Raw genomic sequence first — 17,141 nt, forward strand, 5'->3', positions numbered from 1 at the left:
ATCCATCCATCCATTTGTAACCGGGTTAACGGATGGATCGGGTGATTAACGGGTGAAATCAAATATTAGGAGAAGAAAGAAAAATTACTAACAAGAACCACTAATCCATTTATATAATTCTACTTATTATGTAAAATTGTCTCCAAATTAACTCTAATCCACATTATTAACATAAAAATATTTTTAAAAGCCAAAAATTAAAAAAATTATATACTTTTTACTTTAAACGGGTGACGGGTCGGGTGGTAAACGGATGATGGATCGGGTGATGGATGAAAAAATATCACCCGAACCCGACCCGCATCCATCACCCGATTATTCGTCACCCGGCTATCATCCATTTAAACCGGGTTTTTCACCCACTTAATAAACCGGGTGGAGCGGGTGGTCGGGTGATCCACTGGATATTGCCATCTCTACATATAACATTACCCTATAATAAATATGTAAAACATAACTTAAGTTGAGCAAAAATAAGTCAGGTTAACGGTTAACCTTAAACAATAAACATGTTTTGGCAAAAAAAATAAAAAAGAGGAGAGAGATGAAGTATTTCTCCCAGTAGCCGTTTCACTCCCCATCTCCTTGTCTCTCCTCTCTCTCTCTCTTACTCAAGTCTGAAACCGTGGCTTAAGAGGCGAAGTGTGGACGCTTGGTGCGGTGCAGTCGTGCAGCGGTGGTGCTGCCAGCGACCAGCCAGTCCATGCGAGTCGCATGTTCGAACCTTCTCCCCTTTGTTTTTTTGGAACTCCTCTCGCACTCCGAGTCTCCGACGCCGGTAAGCGTTGCTCGCACTCCGCCATTCCTACAGTTCGATTTCTCACTCAACTTCACAGTCGCAAACTCGCAACTCCGATTCTCACACGAAGCATTGCTCATTTCTCCTCTTCTGTCTTCTACTAGAAATTGCTTAGGTAATTGATTAATTTGTAATTTCTTTGCTTAAACTTTCATTTACCAATTTATTTAGTAATTAATAATCAAGTAATGCTTGGATAGATGGTTATTTATAAATTAAATTAATGGAATGCTTGAATGAATTGAAATTATTGTCTTATTGATTGCCTCATTGCCATGAGATTAATTGAGACTCTCAAGTTTCAACTTTGTTAGGTCAATTTGTTATTGTTATGAAGCTTAATTTGGATTTTGGGTGTTGTTATTAGTCAGTGAAGAGAACTTTGTTGAATTGAATTATTCATCATTAGAAATTAGATATTTAGAGTATAATTTAGTGATGTCAAATTCAATTTAGTGATGTTGAATTGAATTTGTGAATGAAGGATGAAAAAGTGTTTTCCTCAATGACTTATGTGAAGAACAAATTGCGTAATAGCATGGGTGATCAACTATTGAATGATAGTAGCTAGTCATCTCTCTTGAGAGAATCTTTTTGCTCGAGTTAGTGATGATAATGTATTAGAATGCTTTCAAAATATGAAAACTTCAGAATGATTTTTTAGTTTTTTGTCTTGTAATTTAAGAAATTATTCTCGTATTTATCGGTTGTAATTCCGAACTTGAATTGATGTATTTTTTTTAAGCAATTTAAATTGGTCTTTTTTTTTGTTTAATGTCTCGTTTATTCCGAACCCACGTAGGTGAAATCCTGGATATGCCACTGCTTCACCCATCTACTTTTGACTGTTAATTTATAGAATGGTGCCCTTTGCAAGATTTAGAAGATTATATTTACGCTTATAATCTATGTGTAATATTCTTTCTTCTTTTATCCACTTTTTTTTTTTTTTTTTTTTTGTGTGTAAATTGCTTCTGGGAATTTATAGATTTGTAGACTTGTGGTATTTGGTTAGTGAATTTTGGATTAACAGTTGTGACTTGTAAATGGAGTGAATTACAATATGTGAAATATTGAATAATATACAGTAATACAAATTATGATCTTGTGGATTTATGATGAGTAAGGAGATTGTTTTTGGTGTTCCAATGTTGAATGGCAATGGGAGTATGAAAGATTTGTTTTCCAGTGGTGAAACTTGATGCTAGTGTGAATCGGTTTCAATATTTAAGAACTTGTTGTGAACAATTGTAATTTTTTTTATTATTGAGGTTGTATTTGGATTTCGTAACATCTTGATTTTTGAATTTAGTTATTTTATTTGGTATTCGATTGGACCACAAAATTGCACTACCTCTGTCCTCTGACTCGAAATCCTTGTTCCGCCACTACAGAGGGAGTTAGAGCGTAACAGACCCTAATTAAGGAATGTGAAACTTATTGTGAAACATCAATAAGAGGCATGGGTGCAAATCCAGCATGAATTCAGTTGAACCCGTATATTTGGGATCAAAAATGTAGAAAGCAAGGTGTGCCTTGTAGTATCAGATAGAAGCATTGTGTTTACTGGTGGCATAGCATATCTAGAGATCCTCATATATATAGGTCGCAGGGTCATAATATCTTCCTGAGTTCCCTTTGACATTTTCAATGCCAACTTATTATAGTCTTGCACAATCCCTCTCTCTCTCACTCGCCAGTCACGACGACTCCTAACCCTAGGGTTCTTTATTCCTTTCTATGAAGTCCTAAACTTCTAAAAATCAAGCCTGTACCACAGACCGCTCCGGCTGACCTGTGCACCAGTCACCACTTGAACTTCAGGCTGAGTCTTTTAGTTAACAACGAATCCATGAATGTAAGTATATTACATATATTCAACAATGGCGTAAAATGATAGCAAAGAACATAGTCTTTTTGAGCCTTTCAAAACTAAGACAAGACATAAGCATGCAGGTTGTAATAGTGAGATTGCAGAGTACCACCAGTAATTAAAACTAGCGAAAAGCCCTTCTAAAATGATAAATCGTTGGCATGTGCATTAAACATGTGATATGATGGAAACATGCTATATAATTAGCACAATGTAGCTTCATATTATGTGTGAGGATAACAGTTTATTGCTAGTTGTAGAATAATTATTAACATAGTCTTGTACTAATTGACCAAAATTCAAAAATGCTTTCATGGTTTCAACACGTTAGTGATAAAGTGAATGAATGATTTTGTGTTAATTATAGATTTTTTTGGATGGGTATTTAGCTGTTTTTTAACTAATAGAAAAAATTTTGAATGATGAAAATTTGAATTGGAGTGTCTTATTAATATCATAGTTTAGTAATTGTTAGGCTGCAAAAGATGAAAGCTTTGGAGCATTTATGGAACTCATGCTTGTAATGTATTTGGTTATTTAATCAATTTTTTGGGAACTACTACGAAACGATGTGGGTTAATTCTTGGATCCGCCACTGATGAGAAGCAAGTTTAAAGACCTTTGAGAAATAGTGGGAGTAATAGTGTTTTTTTTTTTCCTATTCTGTCTAAGCGTTTTCCAGGTCAAAGAAGGGTTGCAGTTTGCTGATTTGGTCATATAGTCTTGTAAATTTGATAAAGTTTAGCATTAGTAGCAGCAAGAATATGAAGAGAATGTGTGATGCTATTGTAGAAAGCTTAGTGAAGCGAGTAACACTCTCTCATGGAAAATTTTATGGTTGTAAGTGGTAATTTCGAGCTTGTATGTTGTCAAAGCACTTTCAGGTCAAAGAAGGGTCACAGTTTGCTGATTTGCTCATATGGTCTTGTAATTTTGATGAAGTTTTTAGAATATTTGTGCTTTGTTTTGAATTATTTCTGTGATATTATGACTAATACTAATCATTTGTGTTTTCTGAAACTTTTCAGTTTATATGCTCTCTATAACTTCCTTTTCACGTGCTCCCCATTTTGAGCACCATGTGCCCTTGATTATGATTTGGTCCTAGTTGGCATCTGATAAATGGAATAGTATTCTGCAAAATATCAGAAACGTATTTTTTTATTTTCAATTAGCTTGTTCTTATATATATTTTTTTGAATGTTTCAGGTGAACATATTATTGTATTGTTTGGAGTGATCCGTAGTATGGTTAGGGCACACTTCTATTGCCTGAAATTGGCTTCGAAATGGGGCGTCGTTACGAGAATGTACACATCAGATGCTGCAGCTAATGAATTATCCGATGTTGCATTCAAAAGAATATGTAGAATTATGATGTCATGTCCTAAAGTAGGATTGGACGTCAGGCTTGATCATAGTGGGGTTTTGGCTTCACCTGAGATAGTTGAGGATGTTCTGAAGAGATTTGAAAATGCAGGTATGGTATCGTATTGTTTCTTCGAATGGGCAGGCAAGCAACAATATTATACTCATAGTGTTGAAGCTTATCACACAATGGTTGGGTCTTTGGCCAAAATCAGGCAGTTTGAGATTATGTGGGATCTTGTGAGCACTATGAGGAATAAGGGGATGCTAAATGTTGAGACATTCTGTATCATCATGAGAAAGTATGCTAGGATGCACAAGGTGGATGAGGCGCTCTATACATTCAATATTATGGGAAAATATGGTATTACTCCAAATCTAGCTGCATTTAATGGGCTATTAAGTGCTTTATGCAAGTCCAAAAATGTGAGAAAGGCCCAAGAGATCTTTGACAAAATGAAAGAAGATTTTGTTCCTGACTCTAAAACTTATAGTATATTGCTTGAGGGTTGGGGAAGGGAACCGAATCTCCCAAAGGCTAGGGAGATTTTCAGACAAATGGTTAATGTTGGTTGCGATCCTGATATTGTGACCTATGGTATTATGGTTGATGTTCTTTGTAAAGCAGGGAGAGTTGATGAAGCTGTTGGGATTCTTAGTAACATGAATGCTAATGGTTGTAGGCCAACAGCTTATATTTACAGTATATTAGTTCATAATTATGGTATAGAAAATCGAATTGAAGATGCCATAAATACATTTATGGACATGACTAAAAATGGTGTAGAGGTTGATGTGGTAGTATATAATGCTCTAATCAGTGCATTCTGTAAAGTAAACAAATTTAAAAATGTATTTCGGGTTCTAAAAGAGATGGATGGTAAAGGGGTTATACCTAATGCAAGGACTTGCAATATAATTTTGAATGGTTTGATTGGTCAGGAGCAAACTGATATGGCTTTTAAGGTCTTTAGAAAGATGATTACAGTTTGTGAGCCTGATGCGGACACATATACAATGATGATAAAGATGTTCTTTGAGAGAGATCAGTTAGAGATGGCTCTGAAGGTGTGGAAGTACATGATGTCCAAAAGGTTTGTTCCAAGCATGCATACCTATTCGGTTCTTATCAATGGGTTGTGTAAGAAGGGCCAGGTCAGTGAAGCATGTGAATTTATGGAAGAAATGATTGAAAAAGGTATTCAACCTTCAGTGATGACCTTTCGTAAGCTGAGACAGTTGCTTATAAAAGAACAGAGACAGGATGTCCTTGAATTTCTTCAGGAAAAGATGAATCTTCTAGTTAAGGAGCCTTTGTGTGATTGAAAGACTTTTCATGCATATTCTCAAAGAGTTATGTACACCAAGTGAAAAGCAACGAATGAATCCTTCTTCTGATGTTATTTGGAATTTCAGGTTAGTTGATTACCAGTTCTAGTTTTTGCCTAATTTCCTATGATTGGAATAGCTCAACAAGTACAAATCCTTGTGTTATTCAAACTAACTAGCTAAAGTAGTAGCTGTAAAAACTGAAGTTTCTGAATTTACTGCATTTTAATCTTAATGCACTTTGCTATGATTTGCTTTATTTGGCATTATTCTGTGGCATGGGATGACTGGAGAGCTAAGAGTGCTGGCATTCTCCTGTTCTAGTATCACCACCTACTGACTGATTTGGCAAGTTGCATAGTTTGGATATAAAATCATGTCTTTTATTGATAGAGCTGCATTATTCAAGTTGTAAACTAGTGCTTTTTCCTTAATATGATTTGCTGATTGCTCAAGCTAATTGTTTGATTTGTAATGGCTGCATAGACCATATAGCTCTAGCTCTACCTTTGTGGTTTACCAAGTGCATTAATACTTTGCAATAGACCTATCAAACATTGACCTGATTAGAATTCTACTGAGGAATGCGTAAAATGTTGTTTAAAAATGCAGATGCACTTTAAAGTTTAAACATAAAAACTGAACTTGAGCAATCCTCACTTGCGTTAAAATTAGCATTTAAATGTACATGCTGTGAAGAAACAATCGACAAGCAAAGAAAACAAAGAAGAACAACGCATAGATTTAATGTGGTTGACTAACAATGTGTTAGCTATATAAAAAAGCAAGGGAGAAACTGATTTTATAATCTTTTGAGGAGAGAGAGAGAGAGTATTCTAATAACCTAAATGGAATAGGCCCAAAATCAGGGGTCAAAACAGGGGGCGAAAACAGAAAACAGATTCAAGGCATTCCAACAACCGACAAAACCTGAATGAACATTTGAAAGCCCACTAAATAAGATGCAATAGTGCACTTCAACAACCTGTTGATACATCTACTCTGTAATGTTAGTGTTTTGGTCTAGATAATGCAGTTTTCTAAAACTGTAATCCAAGTTTAGCTGCTGATGTGTTTTGTGGGTATATTGTTTATAATTTGTGGATAAGTAGTGATTTTTTGTAGGTGGGTGTTGTTGATTTTAGCGCAATTCTAGGTTTAGGAGAATCGGGAATTTTCAAGAGGTTGGCTTCGTGAATGTTGAAGCAATTATAGCAATGTATGGTTTGTGGGATAGAGCAAACTCAATGGTAGATGTGCATGAACCCTCTGTGGGACTTTTAGCTAACATTTGATGTTGGTAAATCCATGGTGGGGCATGCTTGTGATTAGCAAGTTCTGTCAATAGAAGCCTTGAAGAGTAAAGACATAAAAGATGACTTACTGCTGAATCAAATGGAATTCCTGATAGAAAACAAATGGGATAACTTATTTTCTCCACTTCAATAGTTAGGACGGTCCAGAAACAATCTTTAGTTGGGACTGAAAATGGTGGAACGCCTATAGTTAGGATTGTTCCTGTCAGTTGTTCGTAAATTCTAATATACGTGAAAGGTGCAGTGGGTCGAGAGTGGGTCGCTAGTCGAGACAGATGTTTACATGAATAAAGCTTTCATCTTGTAAGGGAACTATTAGTAAGCACAAGGAGAAACTGGCTTTTGCTTGTTTCTGTCAGAGAAATGTGGAATCACTAGCGGTTTCATGTAGGATAGAGGTAGAACGGCTAGCCTCTTCTATCTTTGGTGCCGTTCACTCATACATTGCATTCTTGGCTTGTCCTTGGTGATATACATCACAAAATATTGGCATGCTCTTTTCCTCCAGTTTTAATTAGCGGACTTGTCTGATTGTTCTTTGGCTGTAAAATTGTCTTGCAGTTGATGAAAATTTCTGTGTATCTTGGAAGAAGAAAACATATTAATGTGATTTTTTCTGCATGTTGCATGTCTAAAAATTGCTCTCGTGGCTAGTGATCTTAGGACTTGGGCTAACTCCAAAGTATGTAAAATTGCTCCATATATAGACCATGACAAATTGATGGGACTTAAACTAACCTGACCCAAAAAGTAATGACGAATATCGTTGATGCTCTTTTTCAAAAAAATTGAATTATCAATATACGTGAATATAACATGACCGAGATTGAAACTAGATTGAGAGACTCCTTGCCCACATGTGACTGGAACTCGACTTTTGCAAACTGAACTTGATTCGACTGACTCGTTTGCCACCTCTATTATATCTTACCTTCCCCTCTTACTATATAAAACTCAATCTTTGGTTAATCCTGTTGTGCCACATTTTCCTACCTCTATATATACTAGGCCTAGTCTATATCAACCACCTTATCCCACATATCCCATCTCCCTTCTTTCACTTTCTTTCAGTTGTATTGGATAGGTAGGTAGATTTGCCTTTTAGCATGTAGGGTAGGAGAAAAGTTGAGAATGATAGTAGGGAGTACATATTTGGTCATTTGCTCGACCTTATATATTAACTAGATTGCAATTCTCTGCATCAGAAATTGTGACAAGAAAGTTGATACTCATGGTTGTATCAAAATGACCTGATCTTTTGAGCAATGCTTATGCAATGTTTACGTTCCCTACAATCCTTAAGTTCCTTTATTTTGTGCTATCTTTAGCATCAAGGTTGATGATAGCAAAAGACAATGTACAAATATGAATTCTTATTAACTTAAACTCTCAATTCAGGAATGCCAGGTTCTCTCTCCCAAGCTCCTCTTGTTGGTGCAAACAATGCTCATGATCCTGAATCGATCTTTACCTGGGCTCACAAATCCCAAGTTTGTCTATGAAGAGCGGATCGAATTGTATTTCTGTTTATGATGGATTTCTTTTGTGTAATACTAATCGATAGGGCCTCATTGATAAGTGCTACAAAATCTCGTACATTGGAACCTATCAAGCAGCTCAAGAATTATCAATAATTGCACCAGCACCCTCAGCAGCGCATGAAACTTCCTTTGATGAGGTATAGCTTCGGTGGTAAAATACTCTAGTGGTATAAGAGGGCGAACTGTCTGTGACACTATCAGATCTACATGCAGAATTGTTCGCTCGTTTTTATGGTTTAATCTGTTCACTTGTAACTTTTTACAGGTAAAACCTCTCACAGACTCCTGCATTAGTGAACTGTTGGCAAATTCCAAAATCTATTAAGTGTCTTGCGTTGTTTAGACTACTCTTGTATACACGCTATGCGTGCGAAGTCAACACATTTTGTCAGTTTGGAGTAACTGGATGTATGAGAGGTGCTCTTTTAATTGCAAATGCTGTCCTGGTTCATGTATTAACGAACAAAGGTTGCGTATTTTCCAACAACGAAAGCACGAACTATGCCACTCTTTCATATACTAGGGGATTTTCACTTGGAAAGAAAATGTTCGCAAGACCAATTTGATTGTAGATTAGCAATTACAGCAATGCACTTACCAACTTAGTATGCTTATTGTTTGAATGGATAGCCATTACCTTACCGAGCTTACAACTAAGTTGTGATCAAATTTATTCTAGCCTACTATGATCCATGCATGATATTATTCAAAAGTTTAATCAACTGAAAAAAATTCGAACATGATCCATTATTTTGAGACGACCTAAAACAGAACGCTAACTTATTGTTCGGGAACAATGGGATTATTTGTACTTTACGCGATCACTTCGCTTCAAGTTTGTAGGTATCTTTTAATCAACAAATAGTCTATAACATATTTACAGATATTAAATTATGTGTAACAATGTAATCTAAAATCTTTGGCTGAACTTAGTTATTGAGGTTTACAGTCTGGATTAGAAATAAGGCTGGTTAACCAAATTGAATCAGCTGTTACAGATACATCATCTTGATTCCTATGCCATGTCCACTGAGCATGAGTTGAGTTCACAACTTGTAATTGTCCATGCCCAAAACTTGCTTCTCTGAAGATGGAGATGTTGGGCCTTGGATCCACAAAACTGCGACAACAATTAATTTGAAATTAAATTGATTTACCCGTAAAGTAAATAAGACATCATAAACTTATTAGATGTACATATATATGCAACGCTTGGTTATAATTACAAAATTGTTTCCAAATCAAGTGTAAAACTTGTAATAGTGAGCCTAAGTTAAAATCGTACTGTCTGTGTTTTATGTGAGTTATTTTGCTAGTAAGGCTTTAGAAGAGGTACAGAAATTTTCTGGTTTTGAAAGTCAATTAGATTCATTATTTCAAAATACCTTTCATTGTGTATCCGTAAATTTTTTAATAAAAATATACCTAAAAAAGATATCTAACACAATTGCACATAATAGTACTTTGATATTTACATTAGTTTAATTTAAGGTAGGTTTCAAAACTTTATCTTCAGAAAAGTAATAAGTAAATTAAAAAAAATTGAAGTATTACTAGTACATACAAAAATTATCGATTTTTCTAACCTATGCACCTAGTGCATATATTTAGCTATTTTTTTAGCTTTATTCAAGAAATTGATAAATATAACATAGTTAATTAAAGATATTATTCTCATAATTAATAACTAATTGATATATTATTCCTATTATGTGAATAATATCTTTGATTAACTCTGTCATATCTATCAATTTTGTTGAATAAAGCTAAAAGTAAATAGCTAAACCTATGCATTAGGTTAGAAAAATCCAAGAATTATATAGGTAAAAAAATTGAAGAAAAACATTGAGAAGCATTACCTTGTAGCAAGACCTTCACGATTGCCCCCATCCCCAATAGTGATGTGCACGGGGCCACACTTGTCGGCGTTTCCATCATAAACTGGAGCCTATTGCGCAAGTGAAAATAGAAATTTAAACATCACTAAAGGTTGTAATAATATATCGAAATGTGGCCTATTTATTCCCTCCCGTTGAAATGAATATTTCACATATCCTTAGAATTGTTTCATTGTGTTTTTTATGGATATCAGCATTGAACTATTTTTCACTACAAGCTATAGTAGAAGTATTAATCGTAAAAATTGCGAACTGAAGATCGTAAAAAAGGTTGCAATTATTTGAAAACTAGGGAGTATATTAAATTGCAAACAAGAAAAGAACTTCACTTACAAATCGCTCATAAGCGTGCACATGCCCAGCAAACACCACATCAACCCTTGCATTGTATAGTAATTGCTCCATAGCCTTCTTCATACCCACCGATTCAAACTCCCCTGAGTGAGCCTTGTTAGAATTGTACCATGGTGCATGGAAAAGCACCACAACCCATGGTGTCGTCTTTCTATTGATCATCTTCAAGTCACCCTCGAGCCATTTGTATTGGCTCGAGTCAGGGCCAAAGTCAGTATATGATCCTAACATGATGACATGAACCTCGCTTGCCACATCGAAGGAATAATATAGGTTAGAAGGTGATCCACTCTCCTCAAAAGGCATGTGCCATCGAGCATTATAGGAGGTAAAAGGAGTGCGATGGACTATTGGGATCTTTTCAACTTCGTGGTTGCCTTGGGTGACCATCCAGGGTCTTTGGCTAGCCAAAGGTTCTACTAGGCGGCCGAATGAGTCCCATTTCGGCTGCCAATAGTCTGCATAGGATAAGTCTCCTGGTAGTAAGAGCATGTCGTAGTTCACTTGTGATATGTGTTGGAGTGTTGATGATGTCCATCCCGTTTGGCCCAAATCACCTGATCAACAAAAAAAAAATCATATTAAGATTGGACATCTTCCTAACTTTCGAAACAAAGTAATCCGGTTAGGTTTTATGTAGTGTAGAGACCTCATAAACCAAATTTGTACCACACTACCAACTCCCAATCTACATAACTTAACATTGACATGAATATAAATCGACTCCATTGAAACTAAATTTACACTACTTATATGGAACCAAGTAACTCATTAGTCGACTACGAGCGAATTTAAACCTAATTTGAACAACCCAATGCCCGTACTTAGTTGTCTAGCACCTAACATTGCGAATTCTTTTCAATTAGCCACACCTGATGTAACCACGTCTCGAGTGCACAACATTCGGAATCTACATTCACTTAAAAGTTTGTTCATCTTACGTGCAAAAAACTATACATTCAAATCATGAACATGCAAACATTGAGTTATATCATTCTGTTCATTATAACTTCAACTCTTCGATCATTGTCAGCATAACTAGTGCCAGTGCAAAAAAATTCACCTATAACAACAAATTTGACGGGTAATTGAGCAGGTGCAGTCTTAAAATTGAATTCGCGAGAAGCATCACCACTACAGCGGTAGTAGTAAACCATATTAGGCTTCAGAGGACCAACAACTGCCTCGTGAATTTGGCCAGATTTGTAAAGAAGATACTTATAAGTTGAAGAAGTCCCAGTTATAGAAGTATCATATACTCCAGACGACGTGCCATATTCTAGAGTAGAAAGAGTTGGTTCTTTTGTGATCCATGATATTCTCATACGGTCTTTTCCTACCATCGAGATATGCACCTATTAAATTTAAGCATTTACCAATAGTTAAGTACTGTTTCTGCTTGAAATTGATTGATTTTATAATTTATACGTAGAATATTGTAGCCAAAGATTCACAACTTTGAGTATATAAAAGAGCAAATATTAGGAAAAATCATAGTAAACCTTTGTTAGACTTGTATCGATAATGTTTATATTGAATTGTTTTGAACTTCTTAATGTTTACAATATGTATGTATAACGAATTCAGGGAGGGGGCGTACTATTTTGTCAAATGCAAGAAAGAACTGATGCGAGATGCATGATTAACATACGCTTAGCGATAAACATTAATGAAATAAACCCCGTTCAATCAAATGAAGGATAAAAAAGTACACTGGTGCTAAATATTCACTTAAAAAGGAGGGGTGGATAAAATTTGAACCCATAACCTTTATGTCACGCTGGCTTTGAAACCATGTCAAAGAACCAACTCAACTAAAAGCTCAACATGATAATTGAAGTTCAAACAATAATTTTATATTATATCATAAACCAATGAACAATCGAATCCTATAGATACTATTATAAATTCTTATACGCAACATGCCACCACATTGTTAGTCAAGGTTGCGACGTAGGTCACTACTTTGTCATGAACGGGACTATCAACAATCACATATGAGGATATATTATCAACGAGACAACGACTCCATAAATATTGTACATATTCCGCATTATCATCTATACAAATATATTAAAAGACATTACTATTAAAGGAACGGTGTCACGTGTCACTCTTTTGAAACCTTTTAATACACATATTTACAATCTCAATAAAAAATATTAACAATGTAGAGTTATTAGAATTCAATTCGAACACATGATATTTGAAATGAAATGTGAGATGTTAACCATTAATGCATTACAATTTTAATGCTGAATGTTTCAGAGTATAACATAATAAAATCTTATAATTATATACACCCATAAAAACATGTAGACATGTTTTTTGATCGTTAACCTTTTCATTGAAATTGGTACTTTTATCTAGGGCAGTGAAAAACTGACACAACCCGTTTACCGAACCCGAACCTAAAGTGAAATAAGCGAGTTTGAGTTGAGATTTTTGACCCATTTAATTAAATGGGTTAGGTTAAGGTTGGCAATTTCAACCCGAAAGTAACCTGCTTTGACCTGTTTAACTCATGTAAATATAAATTTCCTAAAAAGTTGTGTTAAAGTTGGTGAAAATTTAAAAATACCAATTATAGAACACAAATACCGAAAAGAAAATCAAATCATGCATACTTTCATGTGAATTTATTGTTGAAAACTAATAAATTTTAATAGTAATAAATATGTAAATGAGTTAAACGGGATATATGGGCAACTCGTTTAATAAACAGGTCGGGTAAAGGTTGAGTTTTTTCAACCAGTTTAATAAACGGGTTCGATTTGGGTTAGGACATTTTCAACCCGTTTATTATTAACCTGAATACGACACGACATGATATGTTAATCAACCCTACTTTTATCCCCAATTCCTTATAACCCTATTATTACAGATATCGTATATCGTTTTATTGATGATAATAATAATTTTCCTTATTCCCATTAAAAAGAATATGTTATCACTTGTAAGTTTTAACTGTACGCTTGTAGCTTTCATACCTTAAAATAATAGACAATATTACAAATATAACACTAAATTATAATCATAGTGGTACTTTAATTAAAATTTTAATTCAAACTTATTGATCATTGACTATTTGGACCTTGTCAGAACTTATTGGACCTAATTAGACCTAATTATACATGATTGGAACTTCTTATTCTAATTGGACCTGATTGAAACTTATTTAAACTAAATTAAACTTATCTGAATTGATTTGATTGAACCTGAAATTTAATTTATTAAGGTAAATAGAACGCACCTTAAATGTACATCGTCCAATAAAGAATCTAGGACAATGCTCCAAAGAAGTTTAAGAATACGAGGAGCACGTCTTCAGCTCTTAGCTATCCAATTGTAAACAACAGAGAAGTACATGTGACGTACTTGGCGAAAATTATGCATTTGCAGTTGACTTCTACTAGTATGAATTAAGAGTTCAGATTTATTTTTTGATAATTGAAATAGGAGTATGGATGAACAACCTTCGAAGAAATTCAGGAATAAAAACGCTCACGTGAGCTACAAGCTAGTTTATATAGCTACTCTCCTTCGTCCTAGGATAGATGCAATAATATAGGGGTGAACAATATTTATGGAATCAGTATAATAAGAGAAATAGAAATAGATTAAAAAAAAGTCTTGTTTTACTTGTTCAATACGTAGAGAAATAGAAAGAATCTTTTAATTAGAAACAGAAGTGTTGCATATAGTTTATAACTGTTGGACTAGAATAAATTTACACTTAATTTTAAACAAAGAAAGTAATATAAAATTAAGAATTTGATTTTTAAGATTTAAGATAGGTTTTATTCAACTTATTTTGTCTTGTTGTATTCTATCTTATCTAGTCTTATTTTATCTTATTTTATTTTTTTCTGAGATAAATAAAGATAAGTTAACCGAACATCTTCCTCAACCACATTCGATAAAAAAATTTGGTGCACAAAACAATATTCCAGCGGATGAAACAACATATAAATATATAATAACATGTCTTTGGAGTTATTATATAACTTGGTAATCCAACTAATGAACTAAGTAAAGTTACCACTTGCAATTTGGTTTGGCATAAGATGTTAAATATACTTGTCAGGCTGTCATTTACGTAATTGCAGTTCTTTAAAGAGTTGTACTTTCTCAAAATTGTTGAAGTAGAGCTTTTGTTTCGTCAAAAAATAAAATGGGGTAAACATTTTATCAAATTGCAGTTGCTAAATTTTTATTAGAACAAATTTTCATATGCTAATATAAGGGTTCCAGCTTTTGAAAACTTCGTATACAAAATCAACGAATATGATAAGCTTATAAAGTATCCATAATAATTGATTTAGAGTGGTTAACTATTCTTTTATAAGAAATAATCATTTGTAGAAGTTCCTAAAATCCTAAATTAAAAACTCATTTTACAATTTTCCGAATTTATATCCCAATATTACTGATAAGAAAAAGATTGAATTTTTTTTAAAACAAAATTTATACTAGAAAAAGCTATTTTTACAAGAATTTAATTAGGTGTGTATGATATTACTCTTAAATTATAAGGAAATACTTTTTATATATCCTGCTGAGAAAATTTCTCTATTTCAACGTTGGATTAAATATTTCGACCACCTTTTTTCATCAACAAAATTATTAAAATAGATTGTCTACTTCTTAAAATATTAGATTTATATAAATTTCAATATAAACCAAAGCATTATTACTAATTCATTTTTCTAAATTTTTGAATGTTGCTCATAAATATATCGTAAAACAACTATACTAATTACCATTTGATAATTTTTAAGCGATTGTACATTTTCGCCAATTTAGGCATCATTAAGAAGAAAACAAAAACTTATATAATTGCATCAACATATTAATCATCTAACAAACACGCACCATAGGTAAAATTTATCAAAGTGCGTGAACCAATAAAATTGTCAATAATATTTAGACTTTACCTGCTGAGGAGTAGTAGGACCATAAGAATCCGCCGGAGTTGTAAGTGTTTCACTGCGTGGTGGGCGATTTTGCGACGCTACTTCACCGGAAAATGCAGCCCAAATGATGGCTAAAATAACCAACAAAAGACTTGCTTTTGACATTAATATTGAGGTTATCATCTTATTATTGTTATGTTGCATAAAGAATATACTATGATTCTATCATATGATATGTGATTTTCTTGATTTATGAAAACATAATAGTATATGTATATATATATATAGAGAGAAATGTGAAAGAAGAAAATTTGTTTAGTGTGGCTAAGGCTAACTGGCAATAAATATTTGTTATGCCCGCAACCGTTTACTACTTACTTTGCCATGCTTTGGCAACTTCTCTACGTAGTGTCGTAGTGTGTAGCCAAAATCCGTTAATTTATGTGTGGGCCTTCACTGCTGTTTATCGTGTAGGAAAGTGTATCATACGTAGGGATGCAAAATATGTGATTTTATACATTTTAGGGAGATTATCAATTAATAAACCTTCTATAATCATATTATTGTAGAGATGATTAGATGGTACTATTACAAATATTTGTAGATAACTGATTATTAGGAATTGAATCACATCTATATTATACCTTTTAAATCCGTTTGATTCAACTTATTTTATATTATCTTATTTTGTTTTATCTTATGTTATCTTATATTTTCCTGAAATGAGTGAAGATAAGTTGAACATAATATCTTATTTATCTTATCTGATTTTATCTTATCTTATCTTATCTTATCTCATAAGATATTAAATAAGTTAAAATAAGTTGAATAGAGCATATACCTATAGCTTTGTACAATATAACTTATATATTGTCGATAATTTTAAAATAGGGTTTAAAATAGGGGTTAACTACGATTCAAAATAGAAAATTAAGATTAATGACTAACGGCAGTTAACGCCATTAGTCACTAAGGGTATTTGGTTGTATTATGTTGAAACTAAGGGGTACCAGGTGTATTTTCAAAAGTGCAAGGGTACCCGGTGAATTTCGTGAAAACTTGGGGGCATTTGGTGAAAAACTATAGAATATAAGTTCAGATAGATTAGATAAGATAAAGTAAGATAAGATTAGATAAGACAAAATAAGTTGAATCAACCAGACCCTTAATCTACACAGTATGACTTTTACGCTTATCAACACATAACTTTGATCATTAATTAATACTTCATTTGTTTTTAATTGTACCATCTCATGTTTGTCGAGACGCTTCATTAAACATCAATATTTTTATATGCGTATAAGTATAAATTGTAGAAACTTGATATTTGAAATTCTTGCATTGAAAGGAATCTAACGAGACACCACTTGGCTATAATTTTTTTTATATAATGATGCGAAATAGCTTAACAAAACTGTTTAATGAATAGTGTCAAAAAGAAAATGGTACAATTTAAAACATTGCTAAATATCGTCCCAAAATTTCTTAAAATCGCCCCGGTTCAACATTACTTTCCTATTTTACCCTTATTTTTTAGCCAAGCCAACCTTTCACCACCTCCCACCACCTACCTTCCCGCCACACGCCACCACCTACCTGCCCCGCCAACCCTTATCACCCTCTAGGCGTGAGCACAACCGGGTACTTGGTCAAAATTTCTGGAATTGCATACCCCCAGTCAGAATCGGTTCCTAAAATTTGGAACCGGAATTGAAATTGGTTGGACTAGGTCCTCATTTTTCGGAATT

General features: G+C 33.8%; 2 protein-coding genes across 3 annotated transcripts; one reads left to right on the top strand and one right to left on the bottom strand.

Annotated features, from left to right (window-relative positions):
- The first annotated feature begins 536 nt into the window (after window positions 1-536).
- LOC104898382 (pentatricopeptide repeat-containing protein At1g77360, mitochondrial) lies at window positions 537-8,771 on the top strand. 2 transcript variants are annotated; one of them, XM_048647730.2, is made up of 4 exons: window positions 537-914; window positions 3,882-5,455; window positions 8,083-8,362; window positions 8,491-8,771. In XM_048647730.2, exons 1-2 carry the CDS (start codon window positions 704-706, stop codon window positions 5,363-5,365), a joined length of 1,695 nt encoding a protein of 564 aa, XP_048503687.1. In that variant the 5' UTR covers window positions 537-703; the 3' UTR covers window positions 5,366-5,455; window positions 8,083-8,362; window positions 8,491-8,771. The 2 variants fall into 2 exon arrangements, with proteins under 2 accessions (XP_048503687.1, XP_048503686.1); XM_048647729.2 differs by having other exon boundaries at window positions 8,083-8,771.
- A 177-nt stretch (window positions 8,772-8,948) lies between these two features.
- LOC104898383 (probable purple acid phosphatase 20) lies at window positions 8,949-15,681 on the bottom strand. Its single transcript, XM_010685460.4, has 5 exons — window positions 15,415-15,681; window positions 11,541-11,832; window positions 10,457-11,034; window positions 10,085-10,173; window positions 8,949-9,345 (listed from the first exon to the last, which is right to left on the bottom strand). Exons 1-5 carry the CDS (start codon window positions 15,595-15,597, stop codon window positions 9,159-9,161), a joined length of 1,329 nt encoding a protein of 442 aa, XP_010683762.2. The 5' UTR covers window positions 15,598-15,681; the 3' UTR covers window positions 8,949-9,158.
- Between the last annotated feature and the right edge of the window lie 1,460 nt (window positions 15,682-17,141).

This window comes from Beta vulgaris, chromosome 7, assembly GCF_026745355.1.
Source record: "Beta vulgaris subsp. vulgaris cultivar EL10 chromosome 7, EL10.2, whole genome shotgun sequence".
In the NCBI taxonomy this organism is placed as follows: Eukaryota; Viridiplantae; Streptophyta; class Magnoliopsida; order Caryophyllales; family Amaranthaceae; genus Beta; species Beta vulgaris.